The sequence below is a fragment of the Terrapene carolina genome, unplaced genomic scaffold (genome assembly GCF_002925995.2).
Source record: "Terrapene carolina triunguis isolate 2854851 unplaced genomic scaffold, T_m_triunguis-2.0 Scaffold119, whole genome shotgun sequence".
Taxonomy (NCBI): domain Eukaryota; kingdom Metazoa; phylum Chordata; order Testudines; family Emydidae; genus Terrapene; species Terrapene triunguis.
The window spans coordinates 2,642,032-2,664,471 of record NW_020664470.1 but is presented as its reverse complement, the minus strand read 5'-3'; the positions used below and the strand labels follow the sequence as shown (position 1 = coordinate 2,664,471).

At 43.2% G+C, this 22,440-nt stretch overlaps 1 protein-coding gene across 1 annotated transcript; it reads right to left on the bottom strand.

The window, feature by feature from the left end:
* Nucleotides 1–12,571: 12,571 nt before the first annotated feature.
* On the bottom strand, nucleotides 12,572–13,510 carry LOC112103611 (olfactory receptor 13A1-like). Its single transcript, XM_024195485.2, has one exon. The coding sequence runs from the start codon at nucleotides 13,508–13,510 to the stop codon at nucleotides 12,572–12,574; it is 939 nt and encodes a 312-aa protein (XP_024051253.2).
* Nucleotides 13,511–22,440: the final 8,930 nt, after the last annotated feature.

Below are 22,440 nucleotides of genomic sequence, written 5' to 3'. Positions count from 1 at the left end.
GCTCCTAATTACCAATTGGTTTTAAGCACCTAATTCCCTTAGGGTCATTTGAAAATCCTAACCTAAGTAAGCACTCCACAAATAATAAATAATAAAAGTAAATGTTGAGTAAGAACTGAGTAAACACCCAATAAGAATTGAACAAACAGTAAGAATATGGAGTTGATGAGTAAACATGGAGTTAGAGCTGAATAAAAACAGAACAAGGCGAATAAACAGAGTAAACACCGAATGAGCACTGAGGAAGGACAGAGTAGCCACTGAATAAGGTGCACTGGATATAGATGAATAAGTAGCATGCTTCCCGGGCAACTGGAAATAAGGAATAATAAGAAATAGAGTTTTGCGTGTCTATGTTTTTCTGGTTTTTAATTATTTTTTCCACACACTCCCATGTCCCTACTTAAGTTCTGCTAAGCTGTTTTTCTCAATTATTGTTTTGGCAGTGAGGGGATGAGAAAGAAAAACCACACCTCCCACACTGAATTCATCTTCTTGTGTAACCAACACACCTCCTGGGTGTGGTGCTTTGTCCACTCTAGTGGCACTGAGCCACTTAAAGATTAATGAGTCTGTTATAGTCTTAGGCCTGGTCTACACTACGACTTTAATTCGGATTTAGCTGCGTTAATCCGAATTAACCCTTCACCAGTCCACACTACAGAGCCAGTTAATTCGAATTAAAGGGCACTTAAAATCGATTTCTGTACTCCACCTCGACGAGCGGAGTAGCGCCTAAATCGATTTTGTTAATTCGAATTAGGGTTAGTGTGGCCGCACACCACCGAATTACTGTGTTTAAATTAATGGGGTAGTGTGGCCGCACACCACCGAATTAATGTGGTTAAAAACCGAATTAATGTGCTTAGTGTGGCCGCGCACAATCGAATTTATACAACCTGTTTCCCAAATTCGAATTATCTAAATTCGGATTAATCCCGTAATGTAGACATACCCTTAGCTAAGTGCTATGTGGCTTTTAGGTCATGCAGTAGAGGCTCATGCATTTAGCTCCAGAGGTCCCGGAAGAGCCCCCACTTGTAAAGCCCACAGAACCTAGTTGTTGGTGGGCAGGATCGAATCTGGGACCTCTGGAGCTAAATGCACGAGCCTGTACTGCTAAAAGCCACATGGTGCTTAGCTAAATCAGTAGCAAATTCATTAATCTCTAAGTGCCATTAGCGGGGACAAAACACCACACCCAGGAGGTGTGTGGGTTACACTTGGGCTTCCTAGAGCTCCTGGATCACCACAATGGCCTACGACCACTATTTAGCCATCTGCCACCCACTGGGTTACCCAGCTCTCAAAAATCACAGAGCCCTCAATATGCTGATCCTGGGTCATTGGCTTCCTGGCTTCATTCTAGTCCATCACCAAGATCTCCAGGCTGCAGTTCTGTAGTGCTAACACCATCCAGCACTTCTTCTGTGACCTCTTGTTCCTCCTGAAGCTGTTGTGCATGGATAACCTCTGCAATCACGATGCTGGACTTCATGGCAGCACTGCCCATTCTCGTGATATCCCTGCTGGTGAGCGGAACCTCAGTTTTCTGCATCTTCTTTTGGTGACCATCTGCAACTGGAAAGCATAAATCTTTTTCCACCTTCCCCTCCCACCTGGTGGTGGTCCCCATCTCTTATGACACTTCCATCTGCATTTTCCCCTGCCTCAGGGCCATTGGCACCTTCCTCCTCCACAAGCTGGTGTCCGTTCTGTACATGGCCCCATTCCTGAACCCCATCATCTATAGCCAGGCTTTTAATTGCTCAGATAAAATGGACCCTGGATCCAAGAATTCCCTGGGATGGTGCTTTCCTTTAGCCAAACTCAAATCTGCTGGATGAGGTTTGGTGAATAGTAAAATTAAAATGTGTCCTCTTAGGAGTAACCCTGAATGCTCTGTCACTAACACCAGTTTAACATACTTGTAAACTCAATTGAGGCAGTGTTGCCCAGTGGAGAGGGGACTAAAGAGACCTGGGCTCTGTTCCTGCTGGGTGGCCCTGAGCAAGTCACTTCCCTGTTACGTGCCTCAGTTTCCCCATGGATACAAGAGGGATCATGATAAAGCACTTTGAGATCTATTGGAGAAAATGATAACTAAGAGCGAGAGGTTTTTATTTATTACCTTTGATTTACAATTTTGTAAGTATGAAGAGATTCAGTTCTACTGACCAGAGTAGAGTTAATCCTGATTTACACCTAGAAATGAGAGAAGAATCAGACTCATATTTTAACTTTCCAAAGTTTAGCATCCATGTACTTAAATGTGTTCACTAAGAAATAACGCACACATAAAACAGTAATTGAATTTATTTTTAAATAATAGATTAATTCTTTTTATAAAAAATGTCTCTTTGGCTGGGATTTGCAAAGGTGCATAAAAGAGTTAGGCACCCAAATTCTATTGACTACCAGTGGGATTTGGGAACCAAACACCTTCAATTATTTTGGATTTATTTAGTTTATGTGTTAGAGTAGTTTTGTATGTGTGCGTATGTGCCCTTACGCCTTAATATGGATGTGTATTCATGTCTGAGTTTGTGTCTGAGTGCATCTCTGTGTGTGGATCTAGATGTGTGTCCCTCCAGATGTGTGTCTGTAGTGCGTGATTTTTCCCCTGTACCACTGATGTCCAGGCAGCAGGGCCGGCTCCAGGGTTTTGGCCGCCCCAAGCAGCCAAAACAAAAACAAACAAACAAACAAAAAAGCCGCGATTGCGGTCTAAAAAAAGACGCGATCGCGATCGCGATCTGCTGCGGCAATTCGGCGGGAGGTCCTTCACTCCCAGGCGGAGTGAGGGACCGTCCGCCGAATTGCCGCCGAATACCTGGAACTGCCGCCCCTGTCCGGAACGGCCGCCCCAAGCACCTGCTTGAGAAGCTGGTGCCTGGAGCCGGCCCTGCCAGGCAGAATTGTGCTCCCCAGTGCAGTCGCTGCAGCTGGCTGATGCTAAATGTACCACTGCCTGATAGATCAGTGGGAGCATATGCATCACTGGCAGCAACTGGATATTGTGTCTCATCTTACAGCTCTGTTCTGGCTTCTCTTAGTGCCACCAAGCTATTTCATAGCAGCAAGGGGCCTGAACTGAGCTGCCTAGACTGAAACAGGAACCTCAGATCTGAACACCCCCAATTATCTTTGTGAGACTCAGGATCCAGATGTGAATTTCACAGGCCGGGGCAGTCATTAGTTATAAGTGGATCTGTAGCCATACGAAAATCACAGCACTGGGTAGGATGCCAATTGGCCTCTTTACTGGCAGGCTTGGAAGACAGGTAGAGGGAAGACAGTCACAGTGTAGCTACCAACGTCTGAGTTCTGACCTAGAGAAATCACCTCCTTCGGTCAGGTTTGAAGCATATTGTCCGACTGAACAGTGGTGTGTGTGTGTGTGTGCGCGCGCTAACTTGTATTCCCACTGCTCTATCTAATCATCTATCTAACTATCCATCCCCTAATGGTCCATCTGGCCATTATCTAATTGGCCATCTGTATAACCATCTGTCCATTCACCTAATTGTCTACCCTGCCCTCTATCTGCGCATCGAGATGTCTGTCCATTTTCTTCCTTTCATCCATCTCATTGATCCAGCCATCTGTATTTCCAATTGCCCATCTACACTTCTGTCAATCTGCCATGTCATCTGTTCATCTGTCTAATCAGTTTCTGTCCACCTGCCTAATGGTGTTTACATTCGCCTGCCCCTCCCTCCCATCTAATCTATCTATCTATCTATCTATCAATTGCTAAGGGGCCCATCCCTGTGGAAAGTGGACTTCAGTGGGCAGGGGCTGCTAAGTGGGTGTATTTCACAGTCATGGGCACTAAAATCTATTTAAAAATACATCATGATTTTTAGTAATTAAAGGATATTCCTTCTGACTCTGAGTGCAACTAATTTCACAGGCAAAGCAGGTGGGAATTGGAGCTGACAAGCGGCTTGCTGTAAGACTCTGATAAGGGCAGCAGCGGCAAAGGGATAAACAAGAGCTATCTGTCTCTGGTGGCTGATCAGAGAAGAGGCAATGAACAGTTTGTCCATAGTATGTAAAGTGCTTGACCTTAAGGATGCTGCTGTTTCTATAGGTCTGATCACAGATTTGCTGTGACAAATACCCAGTGTGAAGGAACCCTGATCAATTTCATTTGAAACATGTTAATTTCATTGACTCTTGCCTAAGATAAAAATAATAATCAGTTAAAACACCCTGCTTCATTGTGTGCTCATTAAAATCATGCCGCTAGCAACACAGCTACTAAAATGAAAACTCTTCAATTAGTCATGCAGCACCTGTGGCTCTATAGGGATTTATAGGAGGACAAACAGGTTGTTATAATTTCACATGTCTTAATCAGCACTCTGAGGAATGTTAAACCCAGCTGATACCTGGGCACTGCCTGGAGATTTAACAAACCTCTCAAGGAATTAAGAGCCAGCGGCAGAAACAAAGTTACTTCTCGTTTTAATGAGTCCCGTTGAGGGCCATTAGAATGAAAACATTGTCGGGAAATGCAGGTCGCGGCAGCAGTCCCATCGGGGCTGATTAGCAAGGAAAGTCTGAGGCATTGATTAATGTTAGACAAAGGAAGGGGAGGGTTTGTTCCTATGTCAAGTAGCCCCTGATGCATAAAGTGAAAGTGGTCAAGCCAGTTATGCCAGTTCCTGTGAAAGGTGATCCCTTCATTCATACATTCCACCAGAGTCCCATCTAGTGAGGGGATGTAATGGGATGTGTGGATTGCAAGGAAACTGACTTAAACAAACCGGAGATTCCCACTGGGTTAGCAGAGGCAGCAGGGCCCAGGTGCAGTGAGTGAAAGGCAATTCCAGGATTCTAGGCCTCAGTGACAGATCAGCCAACATACCTGGATTGTGACAGGCTTTGCTGTCCTGCCCATGACCCCCAGTTCTGCCAGTGTCCTCAAAGTCTTATCCATAGACCCTACCCACAATGCTGCTCCATCTCTGGGTTCACACCCAGTCACAGACACATAGGTCTGGTGCTCTTGACAGTTTTGTGAACCCCACCGTCTCATAAATCAAGAGAAAACTTAAAAATCAAGAGATTTGGTATATAAATCAAGAGTTGCTAGTTTTTCAAACATAGACCAATATAGATATAGTGACGTCTTATAAACCTCATTAGAGGCCTGTTTAATTTTTGATAGGTCAGAGCTCTTTACAAAAACTCTATTGCTGCATCTGAAAACACTTTGTAGCAGACTTTTAAAAACTCCTCCCTGTTAGCAACATGTTGCTGTGCAGTTCAGTTTAAGGTGACGGTGACAGATTCTCAATTAACAATGATGCTACATTCTAATTAGTCAGAGCCCAAGCGCTGGAGGTCACTGGAAACCTTAACTAAAGGTGATATAGTGATATCTTGTGCAAGCAAACCTTGGTTACCTGAAGGTGGGGAGAAGGGGGGGAGGGAAGAGGTTAGGCCTGAGGTGTGTGGGGGGGCAAACCCAGTCTGGCCCAGATCCTCTGCTGGAGGTAATGGTTTGATTAATAAGGCCTAAATCAGGAACAATTTCATTGATATGACTACCACTTTGGTGCTGCACATTAATTTGAATGGAGAATGAAATAATAAGGATAGATATATGAATGAATCTGACTGTATGGTTGGGAAAATGACTGACTGGACATATTTGAGTGAAACGATGGGTAGCATATTTGAGTGAAAGGATGGGGGGGTGAGGTTAGGCCCTTGCGTGTGTGTATGGGGGGGGGGGTAGTCCTGGCCCTGGAGGGAAGGGGGAAGGGGAAAGGCCTTGGTTTGTGGGTATAGGGGGCAGACCAGGCCTTGGGGTGTGGGAGTTAGGCCCCGCAGAGGGGGTGAAGGGGGCAGGCCTGCGGTGTGTGGGGGGCGAGTGCAGGCCAAGGGTGGGGGGTGGTCGGAAGCAGGCCTGGCCCATGGAGAAAGCTAGGGGACACAGCCTGGTCGACTAGGCCCAGTGGGGCCTCTTGGACGGCAGGGAGCAGTGGTGGTGGCGGGGCCTGGAGTCTCCTCCCTGGGCCGGGCTGGGGGAGGCGCTGCGGACCCACTCAGAGCAAACCAAATGGCACTGTTCACCAAGCTGCTGGACTGATTCCGGGCGCTGTACTGGAGGGAGGATATGGAGCTCTCCCCGGTTGGGCTGCTGTATACAGGCAAAATGAGAAACTTCATGCAAATCACACCAGCAGGAAAAAAATCCTGAGATTGGAGAGTTCTATCATGAGATCCTGAGTGAAGCTTAATTTGACTCAGCAATCGTGTCTATCAACAGTAAATTCATGAGAAATGGCATGTCTGTCTTGAACGGCTCTGTAACAGTTTGTAGGAGGATTCCTTCAATGTGCCAGCCCCCCGGGGGTCACGCTGTCACTAGGTAAAGCCACTTGGCTTCACCGTCCCCTGGGACCAAACCTCGGTGCCTTCAGCACCCCTGCGTCATACCGTGAGCTCCCTGCAGTGAGTCCACCTGAGTTGGACACCTAAGGGAGACTTGCACACCCAAAGGGTGCCATGAAGCCCCACCTTCCTAAATCTTCAGTGACTCTCAGCCAGCCGTGTAAAATGTCTGGAACACAGCACAGAAAGTCCTTAGTTAATATGGAGTACAGAAAGATGCAGCATAGTCCATCTGGGTCAGCCCCAGAGCCCAAACCCCTCTGACTCTCCTTTAGTCTTAGTCCAGAAGCATCTCCCCGCCTCCATCAGCCCACAGTTAACCACACCTCCCGCCCCCCGGCTCCTCCTCAGTCCTTTGTTCTCCACTGATTACACCTGGCTGGCCTCCTAAGGAGGGTGGGACCTCTATGTCACTTGTTGATAGGTGCCAAATGTTCAGGCAATTGGAGTGGCCATTGTCTTCTCCATGGGCATAGGGGCCGAGGCCACACACCTGTGTCTCTGCAAAGAGTAAACAGCCCTTTCCCACCACCTAGTTAACTATGCACCACATACGGGAAACTGAGGCACACACACTATTAATCCAAAATATGAAAAATTCCTGCTCCATCACACATACGTGTGCACACACATGCACGCACACACACATAGAGCTCTGCCGGTGCCCCTCAATCCTTAGTTGCAGTCCCTTTCTATCCCAGTCCTGGGCTCCCCCCCACAGCTCTGCCAATGTTCCCTAGTCCTGACCTGCAGCCCCCTGCTGTTCCATTTCTAGACTTGATCACTCTTTCATACACACAGTTCTGCTGATGACCTCAATGCCAAAATACAGACCCCCTGTTACCCCAGCCCTGGGCTCCCCCCAACCCTCACCTCTGCCAATGCCTGTTAATCCTAACCTACAGCCACCTGTTATTTCATCTCTGGGCTCTCACATACACAGCTCTGCAGATGCACTGCAATCCAGATCCATGGCCTCTGGTGTCCCAGCCCCATTCCCCTCACAGCTATGCCAATGACCCTCAATCCCGACCTGCAGCCCCCTACTATTCCAGCCCTGGTTCCCTTCACAGCTCTGCTGATGTACCTCAGTCCTGACCCACAATACCCTACTATTCCTGACCCCAAATACTTCCCCGCTCTGCCAGTGAATGACAATAATGAGTTACAACCTGCTCTGTCCTGGCTGTCTGGCCTCAAACACACAACACTGACAATTCGCCTGGATCCTGACCCTCTGCTTGTCAAGTTTAGCCCTGCCCTTTCCCCACACAGAGCTCTCTCAATGCCCCACCGCTGTGACCTGCAGCTCCGCCCGCCCCAGTGTTCCAGTCCTGGGTGCGCATGCACACAGTCCTGACAGCGAACCAGTCTGCAGCACGGGCCGAGAAGGGTACATCACGTTGTGCTTAAACACCCGCGGCAGCCAGTCTCCAAGCCTGGTTTGGACTCGGTCTCATGGGGCTTGCGCTACGTATCGTTGCCAGTTTTGGTTGGACATATTCCTGGAAGTTTGATCCCATGACACAACCTTTAATTAAAGATTAATCTTTAATTCCTGGAGACTCCAGGATAATCCAGGAGTGTTGGCAACCCTAGTTCTATGGCACTAAAAACAGCTCGGCAGACGTTGCGTCTCAGGCTGGAGATCGGGCTCTGAAGCCCGGGCAGGGAGTATATCTGGGCTCTGAAACTAGATGCTGAGGCTTTCAGTCAGGGACAACAGTGAAGCATGTACGTACACACACACACACACACACACACACACACACACACACACACACACCCCGCTTCCTTCAGGCCGCAGCAGTCACACATATAGTAAGCAGGTCTCATTTTTTTTAGCAGAGGCCGGCAGTGAAACACAGACACACACTGACAAGGTCTCATTCCCTCCAGCAGGACTCAGCAGTGAAACACACACACACACACACACACACACACACACACACACACACTGCTTAGAGATCTGTGGAAGTGCCAGAGAAGAGCTAAATCTGGCATTTTGAAAGGAAATTATAGAAGTTAGAGGCCCAAACGCTTTTGACATTCAATAGGATTCAAGTGTCGAATTCCCTTTGGCTACATTGAAAATCCCAGCCTCATTATTATTTTAGCTTTAGTCACCCAAGTTTGGAAATGTTGGCCATGAATCCCAACTGAATTAGCATGTATAAAAACCCTTCCTAAATCTGGTTGTTTAGGGGAAAGGAGGGTTCCAATTTTCATTTACGCGCAGGGTGCTTAATGATGAATGGTTTGAACATCTATTTATCACAATTTCTCTAAGGCCTGGTCTTCAGCGAACACACCCCTAACCAACATAGCTACGCTGACAAAACCCTCAGTCTGGGACATCTGTTCGCATAGGCTCTGTGGTGTAGACCTAGGGCCAGATTTGTAAAGGTGTTTAGGAACCTAGTGGGATTTTCAAAAGTACCTAGGCCCAGGTGCTTTTGAAATTCCCCCTAGGCCCCTAAATACCTTTGAAATCTGGCACTATATGTACAGAGTGCATAGTACAGGCTAGAGACCCTCACCCAGCAGTTCTAGCATGGAGATGAAGCCGATCTCATGTTTCAGGCACTGGGCTGGCACTCCGAAATCTCAGCTCGGTGCCTGGCTTTGCCTCAGACTCCCTGCATGACAATGAGCAGACCACATAGCCTAATGATTTCAAACAAAAATTAATGGGCATAGTGTGTCCAAATCCCCTAGGCAGGGTTGGAAAATCTCAACCACCTTCATTCCTGTGGGCCATATCCCCAGCTGGTGTAAATCAGCCTTTGTTCCACTGGAGTCAGCGATGTCAGGTCCCCAGCTGGTGTAAATTGGGGCTTGCTACATTGGAATGAATGGGCCAGATGCCAGCTGGTATAAATCAGCCATAGCATCACTGGAGCCAACGGGCCAGATCCTCAGCTGGTATAAATTAGCCATAGCTCCATTGGAATCAATGGGCCAGAAGCTCAGATACTGTAAATAGGCCACAGCTTCACTGAAGTCCATGGGTCAGGTACTCAGCTGGTGTCAATTGGCCATAGCTCCGTTGGAGTCAATGGGCCAGATCCCCACGGGCTGTCTGTGTGACTACACAAGTCACTTAAACTGCCCTTTACCTCAGTTTCCCCAGGTGTAAAATAGGCATAATGGCACTTCCCTTCCTCCCAGAGGTGCTGTGACAGTAAATTGTTAATATTAATGACTGCGAGGCACTGACATACCCCGTGCAGAGGCCTGCCTAAATGCCTAGGAAGGTAGATTTGCAGCATCTGAGGATACAGCCATCTGTGCCTTAATTCCCTTCCATTTGGAATTAGGATAAAGCTCCTTCCCTACCTCATGTGAATGGTAGGAGGTGACATTTTTCATTAGTGGTGGAGTGTTCAGACACTGCAGTGCTCGGAAGCACAAACATTGTAATCCCAAACAATGGGCCTCAAACCTGGCCCCACGACGATCAAAGCCAATCTCCTATTGGTCTCAGGGCTACCAGGATTGGGGCCCACAAGCCATACTTGCTGATGGATTAACAATAAAAAGGCCAATTTCTTGGGGGCCTGTGACACCACTATCCAGTCCAAATTCAGAGTGCCCCAAGGAGATTTGGAATTCTGATTGACCAATGCAGTATCATAATATAACGGTAAAGAGAAAAGATGAAGCATGCAGGTGATAGCAAAGAAATTCGGTTTGCATTATGTGATCATTAGATAGCAGCAGAGGAGAAGGAATGAGACAGAAGAGGAACTGGATAGAAGGAGATAATCATTCATAGATGTGTGGATTTTTAAGCCCAGAAATGACCACAGTGATCACTATCACACAGTCCTGATTTAATTTGTGCTTTAAGTCCAATAGCTGTGTCAAACTCACGCAGATCAGTTAAAGAAACAAATTCAGACAGGGGCAGCTACTCTGTGAAATAAGAATGATTAATATGAATAAAATATGTTGACATTGTTAATTATTATTATTAATACTAATAATACTACTACTAATGATATAGCACCTAAAGGCCCTACCCAAGATCAGGTTTCTTTTGTACTATACACAATACAGAAACAGAATAAGAGACAGCCCCTGCAGCAAAGACCTTACAATCAAAATAGAGAAGACAGTCAAAGGGTGGGAGGGGAAACTGAGGCACCAAGAAGGAAAATGACTAGCTCAAGTTCACACAGTAGGTCAATGGCAGAGCCAGGAACAGAACCCAGGGCTCCCTGTTTACAGTTTAGGAGAAAGGAAAAGTTTAGAGCTTGATGATACCCTGGAATGAAAGTTAACCAGCATGTTTACATCATCCATCATCGTTATCATGTATTACTATAGGAACTACAGGTCCCAATCAAGATCAAGGCTCCAATGTGCTCTGCACTGTAGGAACACTCAGTGAGAAACAGTCCATGCCCCATAGAGTAGAAAGACAACACAGACAAAGCATGGGAGGCATAGAAAAGTTAACAATGCTCCTCTGAGTATGATGGAGTCATTTAAACACAGGAGGAGTGATGGCAAAATTCCTAGATTCCTAGATTCGTGGGCCAGAAGGGACCATTAGATCATCCAGTCTGAGCTCTTGTATATCACAGGCCATTAAACTTCACCCAGGTGACCCTCTACTAAGATGTTAGTTACACTAATACTTAACAGTCCTCAGGAGACTGTGATGCTTCCCAGGGGTTCCAAGGAATGTGAAGCACCTCGCTACCACCTGCCCTGAGCATGAGGAAGACTGGCTGTGCCATGGGTCAACTCCCTGACTGCACTCACTGTGGGCATCACAAGCGCTGCCCGATCAGCCTACACAGGCTCTGCTGTTCCTTTACCAGTTAGCAATAGACACACTCCAGCCCTAACGCCCTCCAAGCATCCCCCCGGAGTGTGCAGCTCCTGGTGCACTGGGCACTTGTAGTATTCACAGGGTCGCTGCTCCCAAATGAACAATACACTAAAGCTTCCTAGTTACATTCCTAGTTATATTGACCAGCAGTGTCCCAGTATAGATCTTTGGAAGACCCTGCTATTCACCTGTCTCCATTCTGAAAACTGATAATTTATTCCTACCTTTTGTTTCCTATCTTTTAAGCAGTTACTGATCCATGAGAGGACCTTCCCTCCTTATCCCATGACTGCTTACTTGGCTTAAGAGCCTTTGGTGAGGGACCTTGCCAAAGGCTTTCTGAAAGTCCAAGTTCACTATATCTACTGGATCCCCCTCGTCACCATGTTTGTTGACCCTCTCAAAGATCTCTAATAGATTGGTGAGCCAGGATTTCCCTTTACAAAAACCATGTTGTCTCTTCCCCAACAAATTGTGTTAGTCTCTGTGTCTGATAATTCTGTTCTTTACTATAGTTTCCACCAGTTAGTCTGGTACTGAAGTTAGGCTTACAGACCTGTAATTGCTGTGATTGCCTCTGGAGCCCATTTTAAAAATTGGTGTCACATTAGCTATCCAGTCATCTGGTACAGAAGCTGATTTCAATGATAGGTCACAAATCACATGTAGTAGTTCTGTAATTTCACATTTGAGTTCCTTCAGAACTCTTGTGTGAATACCATCTGGTCCTGGTGACTTATTATTGTTTAAAGTATCAATTTGTTCCAAAACCTCCTCTACTGACACCTCAATCTGGGACAATTCCTCAGATTTGTCACCAAAAAAGAATGGCTCAGGTGTGGGAATCTCCCGCACATCCTCTGCAGTGAAGACCGATGCAAAGAATTCATTTAGCTTCTGTAACAGCCTCATCTTCCCAAAATGGACACAGTATTCCAGTAGTGGTCTCAAAAATGCTATGTATAGAGTCAAGTTTACTTTCTTACATGATATTCCATTTTTTATACATCCAAGGATAATGTTAGCCCTTTTTGCCAAAGCATCACACAAACCTCATGTTGAGGCGATTGCATGTGTTAATCCCTAAATTTTTCTCTGAGTCACTACTTTTAAAGAAAGCATCTCCCAACCTGCATTCTCTGTTCCCAGATATATTACAGGGATATCCAACTAATTATCAACAGTGACAAACATGTTTTATTCTATCTGAAAAGTAAGTACAATTGCAAGAACTTTCAAGAACAAATCTTTTTCAGTGCATAAATATTATACTGATAAGTACAATAGATAGATAGATAGATAGATAGATAGATAATGTTATTCTCTTTGATATAGCCCAAGTCTTCTCATCAGTTTCCTGAGGGCTTCTTTGACCTCTTTGTTTCTCAGAGAGTATATGATCGGGTTGAGTGCTGGAGTTATAACTGAATATAGGACAGTGATCGCTTTGTCTCTGTCTGGAGAGTAGGCTGAAGAGGGGTGTATGTAAGTGTAAATGGCTGTGGAGTAGTATAAGATGACGACTATGAGGTGGGAGGAGCAGGTGGAGAAGGCTTTCTTCTTGCCTTCTGTGGAGCGAATCTTCAAGATAGTTCTCAGAATGAAGTAATAGGACGTTAAAGTTACCACACAGCTCCCCATCCCAAAGACCGTGTCAGCCAGAAAAGTCAGGGTTTCATTGAGGCTGATGTCTGAGCAGGAGAGTTTTAGCACTGGTGGCAATTCACAAAAGAAATGATTGATGATGTTTGAGTCGCAGAAAGAAAGCTGGAGCAGAAATCCAGTGTTGACTGCAGAATTGATCACCCCTGCTATCCATACGCCAGCGATTAACCCAACACAAACCTCCTTCCTCATGATGATGGTGTAATGCAAAGGGTGGCAGACAGCAGCATAACGGTCAAAAGCCATGGCAGCAAGGACCAGTGTTTCACTTCCCAGAGTCCAAGTGAAGAGGTAGATCTGTGTAATGCAACCTAAGAACGCAATGGTCTTCTTGTGCTCCAGAAGGTTGTGTAGCATTTTGGGAATGGACACTGAGATGGATAAAAGGTTTATCAAGGACAAGTTGATAAGCAAGAAATACATAGGGGTGTGGAGGCTGGTGCTGGTAGTAATAGTGAGGACTATGAGGAGGTTTCCAGTGAGGGCTGCCATGTAGATGAAGGTGAATAACACAAAGAGGAACATGTGGTATTCAGGGAGGCTGGACAGACCCACCAAGATGAACTCTGTGACAGAGGATTGGTTCTTCATTTCCGAATCTCCACTACTCCTCACCTGTTGACATAAATCAGCTCACTGGACCAGACATTCAGCTGATGTAAATTAGTGTCATTCTAAAGAAGACCAGAAGCCAAAGGAAAGAGATTGATTTGCACCAGCTGTGGATCTGGTCCATGGACTCCAATGAAGCTATGTCAGTTTATGCCAGCAGGGTTCTGACTAATTGATTTCAATACCATACACCAATTCATAACAGCTGGACAGCTGGCCCATTGACTTTGAAGGACCTAGTATAAATCTTCCAGTGAAATTAATGTGAAATTAGCCTAGAGGATATAAGAACGAGGCACATTACACCACACATTTTAAAAGTATCCACATCATAATGAAGGGACTAGAGCGAGTTTCAAGTAGCACTTTGTGGAACAAAGGCCAGAAGAAACCAGTGAGATCATTTAGTCCAATCTCTTGTGTAACACAGGCCACAGAACTCCCCCAAAATAATTCATAGAGCAAAACTTTTAGGGAAAAACAAATCTTGATTTAAAATTTGCCAGTTATGGAGAATCCACTCCAACCCTTGGCAAATTGTCTCTGTGGTTATTACCCTCATTGCTAAAAAAATTACTCCTTTTTTCCCTTTTAAAACAAGTGATCTCCATCCACTTCAGTGTGGAGTAATTCATCATTTACACCAGTGCGAGTTTGAAGAAAATCAGACTCCATGTCATTGCAAATGATGAACAGCAATATTTCGTCTAGATAGGTCAATTATTAGAGCTAGAGTTACAAGCTAGGATTTTTGAGGGAGTCTAAGCAGTTAGGCACCAACCTCCTTTGACAGGAAATCCCAGTCTATACAAATTGACTCCACATGTTAGCTGAGTCTTTCTACTCCTCTGATCTATCTATCTATCTATCTATTCATTTTTTAAAAAGAAATCTGAATAAATAGCATGATTTAGTCTATATATTTAAAGTTGAGTTAATAATTTAAAAAAATACTTTACAAATAATTAGGTCCTACATTATCTAAATAACATGTCCAGACATGCAAAAGCAAACCAGTATAGGTAATTATAAAGTCTTTCGATATAACAGCAACCTAGATATTACATGATAGCCATGCAGAGATAGATAGATAGATAGATAGAAAAAGTTCTAATTCTGCTGTAATTAAAAGAAATAAACAAAGAAATAATGAAAGAAAGAAACCTCTATTCCAGTTCATGTATAGCTGCCCCTTGAATTAGATAATTCAGTCTCCTTAGCTCTACCAGTTTCTCAAGCAGTTTGAAATCACCACAGCTGGGAAGAGCATTCTTGTTCTTCTATTAGGCTGATGGCTGGAAATAAATATTTGTCTTTACTGATGTCACTACCTTTTCATAGATTCAAAGATTCCAAGGCCAGAGGAACCATTACAATCATCTAGTCTGACCTCTAGCATAACACAGGCCAGAGAACATCTCCAAAATTACCATGATCACTCCATGAATTTCGTCAATGAATGATCAGCATCACAATGCTTCTTAAATAGCCTCTTAGTGCTACTGGGGGAGGACACCTTATCTCTCCTTTAAAAGTTAATTATCTAAAGGAGGCACTGATCTTGTATTTTAATTGCTTATGTTACCTTTGGTGTCATGAACAAAATACCAAAGTCCCTGGAGAGATACTGCTATAATGATAGATAGATAGATAGATAGATAGATAGATTAGATAGATACGGGCGTGTATGGGGATAGTACTATGTAGTAAGACCTACATGGCCTTACTCAATTGTTACTCCTGGTCCCCTACTACAGAAGGGATGTGGACAAATTGGAGAGAGTTCAGTGGAGGGCAACGAAAATGATTAGGTGGCGATGGCACATGACTTACGAGGAAAGGCTGAGGGAACTGGGGTTATTTAGTCTGCAGAAGAGAAGAGAAGAGGGAGGGGGGATTTGTTAGCAGCCTTCAACTACCTGAAGCGGGGTTCCAAAGAGGATGGAACTCTACTGTTCTCAGTGGTGGTAGATGACAGAACAAGAAGCAATGGTCTCAAGTTGCAGTGGGGGACGTCTAGGTTGGATATTAGGAAACACTATTTCACTAGGAGGGTGGTGAAGCACTGGAATGGGTTACCTAGGGAGGTGGTGGAATCTCCATCCTTAGAGGTTTTTAAGGCCTGGCTTGACAAAGCCCTGGCTGGGATGAATTAATTGGTGTTGGTCCTGCTTTGAGCAGGGGATTGGACTAGATGACCTCCTAAGGTCTCTTCCAACCCTAATATTCTAATATTCTGATAGATCAATGGTGGGCAACCTTCGGCCCATGGGCCACACGCAGCCCGTTGGGGTAATCTGCTGGCGGGACACCAGACAGTCTTATTATCTATCCCTTTCCTATTGATTCCAAACATTCTGTTCACTTTTTTGACTGCTGCTGCACTTTGAGCAGATGTTTTCAGATGAAAAGTTGAAATATTGAAACTTGATGCAGAAATAAAAGTTTCAGAAAGTTTTATTTGGAAATTTCATTCCCAAACCAAATGTTTCATTTGGATTTGGTGAACCATGTGCATCATGGGACATTTTGTCTAGCCAAGGTGCCTGGGCCATAAGGGTATTTGGGGCATGAAGTACCTGAACTGCAACTCTCATGAGGCAAAAATGAAATGCTTCTATTCAGTTCAGCATATTGAAACATTTGGATTCAGGCCAGCTCAACTCATAATAAATATTATGTTTCAGTTTTCCTGATAGAAAATCAAAACCTTTAGGAAGTTTCATTGGATTTTTTCCTTTCTTTCAGAAAATACATTTTCTGTTAAAAAAAAAAAGCATTTCTACAGAAAATTCTTAAACAGCTCAAGTTACTTTAAAAAATGAAAATTTCCCCCCTCACTTTATACTATTTTCCAACTCTTTCCACTTGGGAAACAAAGGCCTGGTCTAGACCTAAAAGTTAGGTCAACCTAGTTACTTTGCTCAGGTTGATAGTAATACATATAGATGAGATGCTAGGAACTGTAGAAAACTGATAAGGGAAGCAAAGAGACACAAGGAGAAATCTATGCCCAGCAGAGTTAAGGCACCATAAAAAGTTTTTAAAGTATAATAGCAACAAAAAGAATTCTGACAATGGTATCGGTCCATTACTAGTTGGAGATAGTAGAATTATCAATAATAATGCCGAAAATGAAGAAGATTGCAATAAATATTTCTGATCTGTATTGCGGGGGGGAACAGATGATGTATTGTCATCATATCATGATGATAATAATCTTGCCATTCCACTAGTATCTCAGGAGGATATTAAAGTTAAAATAGTTACTAAAGTTAATTTTAAAAGAGCTGACCTAGGAGCTTGCTGGACTGTTAATGCTGTTTTTCAGTAAGTCTTGGAACATCGAGGAAGTTCCAGAAGACTGGAAGACAGCTAAAGTTGTGTCAATATTTAAAAAGGGTAAACAGGACGACCCAGTTAGTTATAGGCCTGTTGGTCTGACATCGATCATGGGCAAAATACTGTAACAGATAATATGGGACTCGATTAGAAAAGAGGGTATTATAATTAATGCCAATCAATATGGGTTTATGGAAAATAGATCCTGTCAAACTAACTAGATAGCCTTTTTTGATGAGCTTACAACTTTGTTGCTAAATGTAATAGTGCTGATGTAATAGACTTCTGTAAGGCATTTTCCTTGATACTACATGATATTTTGGTTAAAAAATAAGAACGATATTAAATGAACATGCCAGACATTAAATGGATTAAAAGATGACTAACTGATGAGTCTCAAAATATAATTGTAAACAGAGAAGACTTATCAAATGGGTGTACTACTAGAGGGATGAAATGGGAATAGGTTCTTTGCCTTATGCTAGTCAACATTTTTTTAATGGAAGAAGAAATAAAATCATTCACTGATAAAGTTTGACAAGGACACAAAATTTGAGGGGGTGTTAAACAATGACGAGGATAGGTCACTGATACAGCATGAGCTGGATCACTTGATAACTGGGAGCAAGCAAACAATATGTGTTTTAATATAACTAAATGTAACTGTATACATCTGAGAACAAAGAATGCAGGCCACCCTTACAGGATGGTGGACTCTATTCTGGGAAGCAGGGACTTGGGAAAAGATTTGGGGATGATGGTGGAGAATCAGCTGAACATGAGCTTCCAGTGCGATGATGTGGCCAAAAGGGCTAATGTGACCCTTGGATGCATAAACAGGGGAATCTCAAGCAGACATAGAGAACTTATTTTACTTCTGTATTTGGCACTGGTGCAACTGCTGCTGGAATCCTGTGCCCAGTTCTGGTGTCCACTATTAAAGAAGAATGTTGGTAAATTGGATAGGGTTCAGGGCAGAGCCATGAGAATGATTAAAGGACAAGAAAACATCACTTGTACTGATAGATTCAAGGAAATCAATCTATCTATCTTAAGAAAGAGAAGGTACGGTGTAGAACAGGGGTCGGCAAACTTTGGCACATGGCCCATCAAGGTAATCCGCTGGCTAGCCGCGAGACATTTTGTGTACGTTGACCGTCCGCAGGCATGGCCATCCGCAGCTCCCAGTGTTCTAGAAGTGCCTACATGGGGAACAAATATTTAATAATGGGTACTTCAGTCTAGCAGAAAATTGTTTATCTTGATCCAATGGCTGGAAGTTAAAGATAGACAAATTCAGACTGCAAATAGGGTGAAATTTAAAATATATATATTATAATTAATCTTTGGAACAACTTACCAAGGGTTGTGGTAGATTGTCCATCACTGAAATTTTTAACTCAAGATATGATTTTTTTTCTCAAAGATATTCTCTAGGAATTGTTTACAGGAATTCTATGGCCGGAGGTCAGACTAGATGATCACAGTGGTCCCTTATGTCCTCAGAATCTATTAATCTGTCACTGACTCTATGATTAGAACCATAATTACAGGCCTGTGACCATGACTCCATAGCAATGTATAGGTCAAGCATGGACTCTTTGTAAAGTAAAGATAAAGAAAAGGCTTCTGTTCCTCTTCAAAATAGCTCTGAAGGGTGCCTTGATTTATTACAGATGATATCCTACCTGATCCCATTCATCACTGTGACATCTACTAGTGCAATCAATAAGCCAAACAGCCAGTATGATCCAGAGGACTTGGGTTTCCATCAGTATGATGACACCATAACTCTGGATCACATTATGGCCCTTTTCCAACAGTTTATCTGCTTCTCTTTATGCATTTGAGTGGCCCATTGAAGTCCAGGAGATGACTCATACACCCAGAGTCAAGTATGTCCTTAAGTGTTTGGCGGTAATGGGGTCTATACAAGCAAAAAGATTTTCCCCTTTCTCTCTCTGATCTCTCTCTGATCAGAAACTCAGTATGGGTTTTCTTTCCTACATAGCATTATTCTTTAAACCAAATTTAGTCTCATTAACATCTCAACATCTGCACTACCTTCAGAGTTTGCATGCAGTAACATCTGTATAGCGCCATGCAATCCTCATCTGTTGTGAAACAGCAAAATCAATGGAGCTGTGAAAATACATTGGTGAAAATGATATTTTCTCCTGGAAAATTCAGCACGATACACATCTGGGCATAACATCAAGAGGAATTTTGTCCACTTAATGGAGAAAATTTATTTGCAGTCTTATAGGTGTCTCCAATTTACCTTCTAATAGGTGACTCCTTCGGGTCTTTGTTTGAGAGTTAACTCTTGCCCATATTCACAAGGGATGCAAGATCTCCCTGTAGAAGGCTACAATATATGAAGAACAATCACCTTCAGCAAGTCATAACTCACTCAGAGTCTGGATTGAAATTACAGCTTGGTTCATTGTACTGGAAAGTTGAATAAAAGGTGAGAATGCTCCGCTTGTTTTCTTGCTTTCTTGTTGCTTTCTTGTTTTCTCACAAATCGTGTTTCTAACAGAAGTTTTCTGATTTTTAGGCTGGTATTTTTGAAATTTGTTAAGTGTGTTAGGCACCAACTCCCAATGAAATTCCAGGAGAATGGAGTGATTAATTCTTTTATTCTCTTTTGAAAGTTGAGCAACATTTAATTTATGAGTTATTGTATTTTTTGAAATTTGGCTAAATGTGTTTTTCAGGAATATACATTTCCACAACTGTGTTTGTGAGTCTTGGACTATATTCTCATCTGAATATGATCAATACAATTTGGTATAAATTCTCAGGCATCAGTGGAGTGCTTTTGAATTTAATTGTAGTTGAGTCTAAAGTCAACTGAGTTACAATGTTGTAACATTGATTTGAGGGATAGAAGATTCATGACCTATTATCTGTGCCCTCAATAATTTGCAATCAAATTTAAAATGTTATGTAAAGGTTGACCAATTTTTTTTTTAAAACTCTCTAATATGAAATACGAAAAAAATTACTCTAATATGATCTCGTGATTAATTAGACTTGTTGGCCCTGATGCTCTTCTCATTTTCATCATTTTTACAATACAGTAACTCCATTGACTTCAAAGGAGATACTCCTGATTTCCTCCAGGAGGAGTGGGAGGAAAGTCAGATGAAGCAGAAATGTAGTAATAAGATTAGAGAAGTCTGAAGACAATGGAGGAAAAATAATCTGTAATCCAGGAGGGAGTGCTTGTCAAATCATGCTGCTGCTATTCCTAATAAATAAGCAACATGTATATACTGCCTTGTGACTTATCATAACAATGAAATTTTGGCACACGTGATTCCCCTTTTGTTTACACTAGTTTTATGCCAGTGCAACTTCAGCATGTATCAAATCAGCCACATTGATTGCAATGCAGTTATGCCTGATTTACACTGGCATGCCTTAAAGAGGAATCAAGTCATTTATTTTGTGTATCTTGATACGGCCTAAAGCTACATATCATTCTGTTATGTCTTGTATTGTATATATTGCATGACTTATTTATACTGAAGGTGTCCTATACTGCAATAAACCTATTTTGTGAAATTAGTTTGGAAAGTGGAATCTTGCTTATTATGGTGTATGAATGATGTTTGAGATCATATTGCAACTCCTAACTAATGTGGTTTATGTAAACAGTACAATTAACATCTATCACAGAATCATAGAAATATAGGCCTGGAAGGGACCTTGATTAGTTAAAAAAAGAACTAGATAAATTCATGGAGCATAGGTCCATCAATGGCTGTTAGCCAGGAAGGACAGGGATGGTGTCTCTAGCCTCTGTTTTCCAGAAGCTGGGAATGAGCGACAGGGAAAGGATCACTTGTTGATTACCTGTTCTGTTCATTCCCTCTGGGGCACCTGCCATTGGCCGCTGTCGGAAGACAGGGTACTGGGCTAGATGGACGTTTGGTTTTACCCAGTATGGCTGGTTCTACATTCTTATGTTCTTATTTAATCCAGTCCCCTCCCTGCACTGAGGAAGGACTAAGTATTATCTAAACCACCTCTGACAGGTGTTTGTCTAACCTGTTCCTAAAAACCTCCAATGATGGAGAATCCACAACCTCCCTAGGCAGTTTGTTCCAGTGCATAACTACCCAGACAGTTAAGACGTTTTTCTCAATGTCTGAGCTAAATTTCCCTTGCTGTAATTTAAGCTGATTGCTTCTTGTCCTATTCTCAGTGTTTAAGAAGAAAAATGTATCACCCTCCTTTCTATAATAACTGTTTACTACCTGAAGACTGCTATTATGTCCCTCTTCTGTCTTCTCTTCTCCAGACTAAACAAACCCATTTTTTTTCAATCTTTCCTTGTAGGTCATGTTTTCTAGACCTTTATTCATTTTTCTGTTGCTCTCCCCTGGACCTTCTTCAATTTGTCAACATCTTTCCCAAAGTTTGGCGCCCAGAACTGGACATAATACTCCACTTGAGGCCTTATCAGTGCTGAATAAGAGAGGAAGAATTACTTCTCATCTCTGGCTTACAACACTCCTGCTAACACATCTCAGAATGATTTTTGCAACAGTATAATATTATTGACTCCTATTTAGTTTGTGATCCATTACAACTGCCAGATCCTTTTCTGGAGTATTCCTTCCTAGGCAGTCATTTCCCATTTTGTATTTGTGTGATTGATTATTCCTTCCTAAGTGCAGTACTTTGCATTTGTCCACATTGAATTTCATCCTATTTAATTCAGATGATTTCTCCAGTTTATGAAGATCATTTTAATTTCGAATCCTGTCCTCCAAAGGCCTTGCAATCCCTCCCAGGCTGGTATCATTGGCAAACTTTATAAGTGTACTCCCTATGCAATTATACAAATCATTTATAAAGATCTTGAATAGAACCTGACCCAGGACAAATCCCTGAGGGACCCCACTCAATATAGAATCATGGAATCATAGAATATCAGGGTTGGAAGGGACCTCAGGAGGTCATCTAGTCCAACCCCCCTGCTCAAAGCAGGACCAATTCCCAACTAAATCATCCCAGCCAGGGTTTTGTCAAGCCAGGCCTTAAAAACCTCCAAGGAAGGAGACTCCACCACCTCCCTAGATAACGCATTCCAGTGCTTCACCACTCTCCTAGTGAAATAGTGTTTCCTAATATCCAACCTAGACCTCCCCCACTGCAACTTGAGACCATTGCTCCTTGTTCTGTCATCTGCCACCATTGAGAACAGCCGAGTTCCATCCTCTTTGGAACCCCCCTTCAGGTAGTTGAAGGCTGCTATCAAATCCCCCCTCATTCTTCTCTTCTGGAGACTAAACAATCCCAGTTCCCTCAGCCTCTCCTCATAAGTCATGCGCTCCATACCCCTAATCATTTTTGTTGCCCTCCGCTGGACTCTTTCCAATTTTTCCACATCCTTCTTGTAGTGTGGGGCCCAAAACTGGACACAGTACTCCAGATGAGGCCTCACCAATGTCGAATAAAGGGGAACGATCACGTCCCTCGATCTGCTGGCAATGCCCCTACTTATACAGCCCAAAATGCCGTTAGCCTTCTTGGCAACAAGAGCACACTGT